This window comes from Frieseomelitta varia, unplaced genomic scaffold (assembly GCF_011392965.1).
Source record: "Frieseomelitta varia isolate USP_RPSP 00005682 unplaced genomic scaffold, Fvar_1.2 scaffold_906, whole genome shotgun sequence".
Classification (NCBI taxonomy): domain Eukaryota; kingdom Metazoa; phylum Arthropoda; class Insecta; order Hymenoptera; family Apidae; genus Frieseomelitta; species Frieseomelitta varia.
In genome coordinates this window covers 116846-127257 of record NW_025110708.1, presented here as the reverse complement: position 1 = coordinate 127257, position 10412 = coordinate 116846, and the positions used below count along the sequence as shown (strand labels likewise).

Sequence of the window (10412 nt, the reverse complement as noted above, 5' to 3'; positions counted from 1 at the left end):
GTGTGTGTGTGTGCTTGCTACGCTACGTGGTATAACACCCCACGGACGTGCGCGCGAGCGCGCCCGCCGACCGCTACCCCGTTCGTGTCGTCCGTTAGCACGTGTAACCGAGAGTTACTCGAAAGTTTGTTGCGAGAGGAGTAGAACAGAAAAGAAAGGGAAAAGCAAGAGAGAGAGAGAGAGAGAGAGAGAAAGCAAGACAGAAAGAGAGAGAGAGAGAGAGTCGCGTGGCGGAAGGAGGAAAGGAAAAATAGAGAGAAGCAAATTAGGAGACGTTTGATTTTCGGCGACAAAGGGAAAGTTTAGGCGGCCGAGTGAGGGCGGGTATCTCGACAACAAAGGCGATGGAGCGAAGGAGTTTCGCGATGAACGTAAGAGAATCAAGGGGGCTGGCAAGGTAGGACACGGAGACTGGCGAGGTGGTGGAGGAGGAGGAGGAGGAGGAGGGGTGGGGGGAGGAGGGCCCGAGGATAGAGGGAACCGAGAAGGAAGGAGGTGAACGGTGGACGAGAGGGGAATAGGGCAAGTAGAAAGGACGAGGGTGTCCGCGGGGGCGGATGAAAGGACGCTTACCAGCTACTACCTATTGATCGCCAATTCTTTTTCTCTTGTTGCATATTAGGCGCACTCTGCCTCCTCTCTCTCTCTCTCTCTCTTTCTCTTTCTCTCTCGGCGGTACGCTCTCCCACCCCCTTGCTGGCGTAGAACGCGCGAATCCGCCCCTATAGCTACCCTCCGACCACCCTGCGCGCCTCTTCCTCTTCCTCTTTCTCCTGCCTCCCCCTCCATCCTCCTACCCTTTCTGCCCATATCGCGTCACCGCGCGAGAGTGCGAGTCTCCCCTACTACCTTTCCTACCTACACCATCGGCCCTGACGTTCTTCTTACCGGCAATGTTTCATTTCGAGTAGCGGCACCCTTTCTGTTTCGGGGTGGGGCCAGCAGCACCCATCGCCTCTCTTACACGCAGGTGTCGCACCGCGCGAAACCTTCCTCCTCGCCACGGGGTCCTCGTCCCCGTTTCTCGTGACCGACCGTGATTACCATCGAACCCTGGTCCGACTCGCGATCCATCCGCGAATCGACCGCGAAACCAGATAGCCAGATCGCCACGATCGAGAGAAATCGCACAGCGATATGCCACTGCTACGCACACGTGGCTACGATATCGCCGGAAGAGTAACGAACGTTACTGAATTTGTGTTGCAGGTAATACCGAAGAGAGTAGCGGTTTCCTGGAAAGGAGGCCGGACGAAAGGATCGGAGGGGTGAGCGTGAACGGCGAAATCGGTCGAAGCGAAAGAAAGCCGAAAGAGGAAGTAAAAGGCAGGACTTGCCGGCGGCGACAGACTGCACTCTCGCACCGTTCAGGGCGCAAGCGTGCACGTATGTTGTGCGTTTCCGTGCCCTAACCCTGTCTCAACACGAGAGAGTAGTCGTTTCTCGGCGTTCTCATCCCTACTCCAGCAACATCGCCGCCGTTGCCGCCACCGTTATCGCCACCGCCACCGCCGCCGTTACCGCTACCGCTACCGCCACCGACGCTGCTATCGGCTCACCATCCCTCCAACATTTGCAAAGAAGCACCGCCATAGCCGACGTAACGACGACCAAGACCAAGACCAAGACCAACACCAACACCAACACCAGCACCAACACCAACAACAGCAGCAGCAGCAGCAACAACAACAACAACAACAACACGAAGACAAAGACGACGACGACGACGACGACAACGACGACGGCGACAAAGAGGAATAGAAGGAGAAGGAGAACGAAGACGAGGACGTTGACGAATAACACGACCACCGCGAACGCAAACCTGACCATCGGACTTTCGTCAATCGCCCTCGAACATTTTGCCCGATCTTGGAGCGCGTGACGTTCTATCCTCATCGTACACAACGTTAGACCGGCAGTCTGCACACACGCTGCCTTTCCTCCCTCGTGTCCTCCCCGACGGCGCGCGTTCAACCACAAAGAAACATCGGACAAACTACGACGAGCAGAATCAAAAGGAATAACGGATCGAGAAAGTCGATCGATCGAACGCTGAGAGAGAAGCAAGGGAAACAGAAGGAAGAGCAGCAGGAGGAGGAGGAAGAGGAGGAGGAGGAAGAAGAGGAGGAGGAGGAGGAGGAGGAGGACGCGGACGAGGACGAGGACGAGGACGAGGACGAGGACGAGGACGACAACGGCGACGACGACGACGAGGACGAGGACGAGGACGGAGGACGGCCGGTGGCGTGGGGGGTGGACATCCACGCGGGAACTCGAGGCAGGCGCACCCGGCCGGCACGCACACACATTCATTCTAAGATGTGATTTCAAAAATGGCGGATTGCCCCTATGCCCGTTGCATACAGGAACGCAGACACATCCGACGGGAGCTGCTGCGATGGACAAAGAATATGGTCTTCGTAGTCGGTGAGTTAAATTGCGACCAACCCCGTTTTCATCCCTTTCTAGGTCATGAACTCTGCTGCGGTTCGGAGAACGCGCGTACTTCGTGCTTTGTTCTTCGCTCTTCGTCACGCTTCATTTATTCTCTTCTTTTCGTCGCGTTAATTCCTCTTGTTAATTTTTCGGGGCCTAATTCGACGCGTAGGTGGTTATTTTGCAATTACCATGACGCATTACTGCGAGAGTTTTCGCGAGTATTAGGAATAATTCGCACGATCACGTTGACTTGTGTTCCACATGGTGACTCTTTGAACGTGTCAAGGATATATAGATACAACAACAAGAGTCAAGCATCTATGTGTGATGTGGGAGAGAGCAAGGAAGAGAGAGAGAGAGAGGGGGAGGGATGGGGCCGTGACGGGGTGGGGTGAGTCTGGGGTTTGAGTGGCGAGAGGGTGAGGGCGGGATAGAGAGGGAGAGGGGTAAAAGAGGGGAAGAGGGAAAGATAGAAAGAGAGAGAGAATGAACGCCGGTGGTGAGACCTGTTGCGAACCGAAACGCCGAATCCTGGTTGACTGTGAGCCAGGCGTGACTCCTACTCGTGTCCGTACGTTCAACAGGGTGGTTGCACGTTGTCGAGAAACAGAGCGATATTTCGCGCGTATATCTTGCCGCGCGTTGTTAAATTCTACAATATTTCACCTCTCTCCACAATTTTCACGAAATAACGCCGCTTCCGGCGTTCCCGCAGAAACAGGGCTAAACTTCCCAGTTGCTTCAGTTTTTCGTTTTGAAAATCGTTTTCGTGAACGCGTGAAACGTCCAATCGCCGAAGGAAAGGGGAAATTAGGAAACGCACGACGAAAAAAATTTTCTCGACTCTCGATTCGAATCAGACGCGGAGTGCGCGATAAGAGGAGGAGGAGGAGGAGGAAGAAGAAGAAGAAGAACAGCTGCCTCTCCGTCTTGCTTTCGCGCGACAACCCCTCTTCGGCAACCATCGACACCGTCGTCGCACCTGCGACAGCCTCTATACATAAGAGAGTAAGACGCGCAGAGAATACTGCACAAGCTGCGTGCCTTGACCACAGACAACCGAGCGATCCCGGCCGCCGCCCGAAACCTTCTTTTCTTCTTCTTACTACCTCCCTTCCTTCCACCTTCACCCTTTTTCCCTCTTGCCGATCCGCATCCCTCTATTGCCCACTCGTCGCTTACGCCCCCACCATTATGCTCCTACTACTCCCCCCCTCCCCCGTTGCTCCCACCTTCTTCCGCCTTTCGGGTTAGTCCGTCAAGAGAAGAGTTCTGCTACTCGTAGAAGGCGCGTTTCCACGCGCGCCGCTGTTGCGTGTACTCGCCGTTACGCTTCTTCCTCCACTATCGTAACCTCGCCACCCTTCGTCCCTCTTCTTCCTTCTCCTCCGCCACCTTCGAACCCCTCCCCCTCCGGTTACCTTTATTCCCCCGTCAGAGCTGGCTTCGTTGTCCCTACTACTACTACTACTACTACCTCTTCTCTCGTTCGCGTCTCTCCTCATTTCGGAACGCAGCTGCCGCTGGTGGTCGAGAAATTTTCGCGAGTCCTTCTCAACCCCTCGCCCCCGCCCCCCCCCCCCGCCCCTCCGTCTTTCTACCTCGCACGACCGACCGTTCCTTCCCCCGCCCCTCTGACCCCCTCGCACTGACTCCACCGCCTCCGCCGCCGCCGTCTCCAGCCCGCCCTTCGATTTCTTCCCAAACCCCCTCGTCGTATTTCCACTTTTTTCTTCGCGATCGGTTCTCCTCCTCCCGGCCACTACCGAAGATTCTAAAAAGCAAGGTGGTAGTGGCTGGTTGCCGAGAAAAGGAGAAAGAGAAAGCGGAAACGCGCGAGGGGGGGTGGGGTGGGGTGGTGTAGAGGAAGAGCGCGAGGAAGAGGGCTGCGTATGTGCGCGTTGGACCTCTGCCGGCGTACTCCTCTCGAGACTTCCATGATCTTCGGAGATCAACCAGTAAGCGTTCGGGAAAGGGTGACGAAGGGTAGCAGCGGTGTTGGAAATCCACGTCGGGTCCGCGATACCGATTCCCCTCTGTCTTTTGGTGTGCAACGTGGCCTGTGGTCCAGCTAGCCGAGTAGTGTGTTTCGTCCGGGTCGCAGGACTGTGAAAGAAATCCATGGTGTCAGTGTCGTCGTCGTCGTCGTCGTCGTCGTGGTCGTTGTTGTCGTGATTCAGTGTCGTCGATTAATACCTCGAAACGTCAAGATGCTGCTGCACGCTGCGACTTTGCTGTGAACCGAGCACGATCGTTCCGGCTCACGCGAGCAACCGCTATCGCGACCTGTTACGTTGCACGTGTTGCTTGAACCCCGTTGCGTACGCGCGGCGACGATCGATGTGCCGACGGTTTTTTGAAAGGAAAGGTTTCCTCGAGCAACTCGCGAGACGTCAGCCGTAATTCCGATTTCGAAAGTCGGATCGATCACGTACGATTGTTCCGTGCGTGTTGTGTGGAATACGGGCGCGCCACGGTGCCGAACGTAATGAAGCGATGCCAATTACCATCGATTCGAATTTTCGGATCGATGTCGGATACGATATCGGGCCGCGAGATATTTCCACGGTGTGGTTAAGAACGGTAAGGATGCCGATTCGTCGTTGCTGCATCGTCGCGAGGGCATCGCACAACCGCACGACACGGCAGATTACTAGGAACGAGAGGATCGACGTGTAGAGTACGTATATATATATATCTATATATATACAGAGTGAAAATATTTGCAGACAGATCTGCCGCTTTGACAGATAGGTACACCACGTGTACCAACTCGGCAAGCATTTGTTGACGCTCGCTGCTGATGCATTCAAACTAGAGAAGACTATATATTTATATTTCCAAACGGAAAATCCCTCGCTGCGATGTATACGGTCGAAAATTAAAATTGAGCGTTAAAAATTCTCTTTTCCTTTTTTTTTCTTTTTTTCTTTTTTTTTTTTTTTTTTTGCGCAACAATCGAATCGAAGGTAGGCCCATGAAATTCGTGCGCGTCGACGCGAGATACAACGAAGGAGAAAGAGAAAGAGAAAGGGAGAGAGATGTAGAGAGGGAGAGTTTGTTTTTTCATCGAATTGAAAAAAAATTCAACGGCCGAAAGTTTATTTGCTCTAGCTATTGCTCGTTATATCGTGCAAGATAAACGAATACTTTGCAAGGGTACATTTTTCCGCTCGGCTATCCCGTTCTTTTTTCCCATTGTAACATCCATATACCGCTCCCCGCACCCTGCCCTGGCCGATCCTCGAAAACGCTCGCTTATAAGACGAAGGAAGGAAGGAAGGGTGGAAAAGGACCGAGAAAGGCAAAGCGGTGCGAGGAGGCAGGGAAAGAGGACGAGGAGGAGTGTTCGGGTTGGTGCAGTTACTGCTGATCGTTAAAAGGCGCATAAAAAAAGGTCGCGAGAGGGGGGGGGGGCGAGAGGAAGCAGCGCGAGAAGTAACAATAAAAATTCGTGGGCATTCGTGTTTCGTCGCCGAGGTAGGAACGAGACGGTTTCAAGGGGATGAAGCGGCAAGAGAACGAGGAGAAGGAGGCCGAGGAGGCGGAGGAGAGAATGAAGGCGAAGGAGGATAAGGAGGAGAAGGAAGGAAGGAGAAGGAGAAGAAGGAGTCGGAGGAGTCGGTGGAGGAGGAGAAGGAGGAAGGGGCGGGAGAGGAGGAAGGGGTGGTGTAGTACGGAGGAGGGTCAGGGGTGACGAGGGCGAGGAAGAGATGGGAGGGTGCAGCGGCGACGGGTGTCGGTGCAGGCGCAACGGGGGTGGCGGGTAGTGAGGCACTCGGAGGGTGGAGGTGGAGGATGGGTATGGCGGAGCAGGGTGCGTAATGAAACGATATTGAGTAGCCGTGGTAGGGAGGCTGGTGACGAAGGGTGGGGGTCGTCTTCAGCCCTCTCCGTCGATTGACCTCGCTTCGACGAGGCGAAGCAAGCCGCGCGCCGAGGGGCGAGACGAAGTGAGACGAGGCGAATACGCTGAGGGTGGGGGTGAGTGGCCCACAGGGGCGGACGTGGCGAGAAGGATGGTTCGGTGGGGGATGAAATGCCGAGCGATCCTACGTGGCCTACCAGGAAGGGAGACCGAAGTTAAATTGACGAAAATGACGCGGCACCTTCTTTTTTTTGTCTTTATCTACTCCTCGCCGAGCGAGGATGCAACGCCTTAGAAACGCCACCCGAAAAACTTCAAAGCGGCATTAGCGCTGGAAAGCACGACCTAACGAACCGCGCTCGAGAGAGAGAGAGAGAGAGAGAGGGAAGCGGCAAAAGGACGACTTTGTGGTTACTGCGTGGAATGGCACTCTATCAAACGACCCCAACCGCGACGACTCGATATTCACAATGTGAGTTTCACTCGTCCGTGTCGTTTGATATTATTTTCTTATTTACGATATCGATTGTTCGCTACGCGTCTTTCAGTCTCTCGTCAGTTTTCCACTGGTCCAGGCGGAAAAATAATTCTCTCCCCTCCCCCCTCCCCCCCTCTTCTTTTCTGCTTCCTCTAACGCGGACGCGATCAAATTTCCCTTGTATTCGTTAATTTTTCATTCCAAGTGGGAATATTTTGTTACCGTAAATATCGGGCGTAAAGCGCAAACTTTGCGCATATTAATATTTTACAAAATATTTCTCGCCATGTGTAAATGAGCCCAGGCATCGCGTGTAAACAATTTCGAAAATTACCAACGACCCGTGTCGAGCTGTTTTTTAAAACGCGGAAAATGAGTTAATACTCAGATGGAAGCGCATAATAATCCATTAAATGATCACATGCCCTGTCAGATAATTACGAAGCTTGACAGAAATTAATATCAATGAACGATATTAATGATCATTCTCCTTGTAAAATATAACGGACGTGTTGCAGCGAGTAGTCGATTTTAGTTGTAAAATTCATATTGTACACCGGTAATTTTGTCCCCTTTGTACTTGATAAATTATCTCTTTCGCGATACAATTTCTTTTTCGTTTTATCAGTTTTGTCTACCGGTTATCTGTTTCACGTAGATATTATTTAAATCGTGCAGCTCAAAAGCACAAGTAGCTTTCACAGAGTGGTGGTCGGCTATTCAGATATTTCACTGTGAATATCAAGATTTTTAAGCGTCTCTCCACTCAATTATTTCCACTTTTCCATTTCAACTTTAGATTTGACTTGTGCGAAACAAACAAAACGTTAAAGAACGTCCAAAAAGTTTGAAACAGAAATGTATGGTACTTACAGTATGTGGATTTTCGACTTCATTGGCTGCGTTCGTTGAACTCAACACGTTGTACGATTTCTTGCAAGATTCCTTTTTAGTCGCCAATGGTGAGTTGTCATGCATCAGTGAAACAAAACTTGCAGGTGATGTTGTCTAATGAGTGAAGGCTTCGATTATCTCGTTATGAATTAAAATAACGGAGCAACAATTGTTCCCATATTTTTTTTTTTTTTTTACCTCTATGTACGTTCTAGCTTACGTGTGAACCCCTGACGCAACAATTGTTTCTCTCTCTCTCACTCACTCATATTATATCCTAGTTTTTAAGACGTGTGGACCCCGGACGCAAATTCACTCGCGATTAGATCCGTAACGTAATTTTAATTCGCGAAATTTTCCAATGATTTCAAATTTTTCACATGGCACTGATAACGACGTAATCGTTGATTATGTATTTTGTATATTCTGCGAACAGTTTGTACGGAGAGAGATTACAAATTTCGCACAAAACCCGATTGATGCTACAGACGTTTTAGCTTCTGTGTGTGAACCCCTGACGCAACAATTGTTTCTCTCTCTCTCTCACTCTTGTTAGATTATATCCTAGTTTTTAAGACGTGTGGACCCCGGACGCAAATTCACTCGCGATTAGATCCGACGTGATTTTAATTCGCGAAATTTTTCAATGAGTTCAAATTTTCCACATGGTATTGATAACAATGTAATCGTTGATTATGTGTTATATTCTGCGAGCAGTTTGTACGGAGACAGAATACAAATTTCGCACAAAACGCGAATCACGCTACAGACGTTTTAGCTTTTGTATGAACCCCTGACGCAACAATTGTTTCTCTCTCTCTCACTCTTGTTAGATTATATCCCAGTTTTTAAGACGTGTGGACCCCGGACGCAAATTCACTCGCGATTAGATTCGATGTGATTTTAATTTGCGAAATTTTCCAATGATTTTAAATTTCGCACGTGAAATTGAAAACGACAAATCGTTGATTATGTGTTTTGGATATTCTGCGAGCAGTTTGTACGGAGAATACAAATTTCGCACAAAACCCGATTGACACTACAGACGAGATACGAACCGTGATGATTGACGTCCGACCGAATCGAGTACTGCAGTTTCTCAAAGTGTCCTCCATGAGTCAGCACTTTCGCGGTCTCTTATGATATAATCGTCTAATCTGCCGGTAATTTATCTGCGCGAACCCTTCTCATGTATTCTCAATTAATTTTTTCGTTGAAACCGCTTTCGAAGTTTCGTATTAGCTTCAAATTAGTCAAGTTGATCTTTTAATAATACAGCTGAAGATTTAGAAAGCTCCAAATTCTTTATCACGACGAAATTTCCTCGAAACGACAAAATTGTAAGTACAAGTAAATATTAAGTAAATCCACAAGTTGCAACTTTGAGGTTATAACGTTTCTTTTTTGTAGTTTTTAGTAACTTCTCATCAAACGAGATAATCGGATAGCATGTAATTTCACTTGTTTTTTTTTTATCACGTCTACTTCTCGTTTGCAAGACTGTTAATATTTGAAACTTGTAATTATTGATACTGTAACTTGTAATTCACAGCTGGTGAACGTCTAATTGTGTTAAACGATCTAAATGCAAAGATAATGCTATCCACTTTTCATAGACGATGAAAATTCCAACAATTTCATTATTTATAATATTTGAAATGTGAAGTATATACCAATGCAATGAAACCTCGATTAACCGTTAACATTTGTCGATTCAGTTTCGGTTGATACATGTTCGATTTGAACAATTTATCTACATATTCAAATTTCTTTTTGTTTTCTGTCGCTGTATAAAAAAAAAAAAACTCAAACAAACACAAACAAATTTTGCATAAAAGAAACGTTTTTTAATTACTTCTTCTCGATTATCCGCTGAAACTCGATTTATCTGCACTATCTGCCCCCCGATTACGTCAGTTAATCGAGGTTCTTGCCCATATCCCATACAATACGAAACGATCGAAGATCAATTGAATTATAAAATACATACTAATGAGGTAGTTGAAGCAACGATTGGTAAAATCGAATTGCGAAATGCCGACTTTGTCCAAATGAAACGCGCACGTCGTCCCGAGAGCGGCCGATTTCCCACGATTTTTCCGTCGGCGAGCGATAAATTTATAGATTTCCCGTTAAACGGCACAATTTGCAAACGGCCCGTCAGAGCGTCGCTCGTGCACGCGGTAGTGTAGTATACAGATCTGCTAGTAAAAAACTGGTAAAAGTTAATCCGATAACGAATGGCGACGGTGATCTGTTGCATTTTAATCTGTCTTTTTTCTTTTTTTTTTTTTTTTTCTTTTTTTTTCTGGATCGGCCATCGAATTTCATCCGCACAAAGCTCTGCTTTACCGCGACGTCAAAATGACGATATTAGTTGATACAAGTGTATGTCCACACCCATTGTCAGCGTTATCACGTGTGCATACGGCACTGCGTGCGGCTGCACGTTACAAACGTGCAACGTGGTACGTACAACGTATCTTTCTTTCTGTTTCTCCGCTCAGAGAGTCTCTCGTCCTCGCTCTACTCGTTTTTCAATCTCTGTCTCTCTCTCTCTCTCTCTCCACGTCTTATTTTCGCTTGCGTCTTTATCTTCAAAGTCCCCCCCCATCGCGCGATTTGTCTTCTCCTCTCTCTTAGAGCTACTCGCGATCGTTCTCTGTACCTTTTCGATCTTTCACTCGGTGTATGTCGTTCTTCTTTTCTCTTTTCTTTTTCCTTTTTTTTTTT

The 10412-nt window shown here is 48.9% G+C and overlaps 2 protein-coding genes across 5 annotated transcripts in view; both read left to right on the top strand.

The window, feature by feature from the left end:
- Positions 1 to 1137: 1137 nt before the first annotated feature.
- Positions 1138 to 1882, top strand: LOC122537382 (dual specificity protein kinase shkD-like). The gene is made up of 2 exons (XM_043670490.1): positions 1138 to 1268; positions 1468 to 1882. The coding sequence occupies exons 1-2, from the start codon at positions 1138 to 1140 to the stop codon at positions 1880 to 1882; spliced, it is 546 nt and encodes a 181-aa protein (XP_043526425.1).
- Positions 1883 to 2289: 407 nt separating this feature from the next.
- The window catches only part of LOC122537383 (mushroom body large-type Kenyon cell-specific protein 1), a 37309-nt gene continuing 29186 nt past the window's right edge, over positions 2290 to 10412 (top strand). For 3 of the 4 annotated variants that reach the window (XM_043670495.1, XM_043670493.1, XM_043670492.1), the window contains exon 1: positions 2290 to 2427. In XM_043670495.1, coding sequence (XP_043526430.1) covers positions 2334 to 2427 — 94 coding nt within the window. In that variant the 5' untranslated portion in view covers positions 2290 to 2333. The remainder of the gene's footprint in view (positions 2428 to 10412) is intronic. The other variant, XM_043670494.1, reaches the window with a different exon arrangement.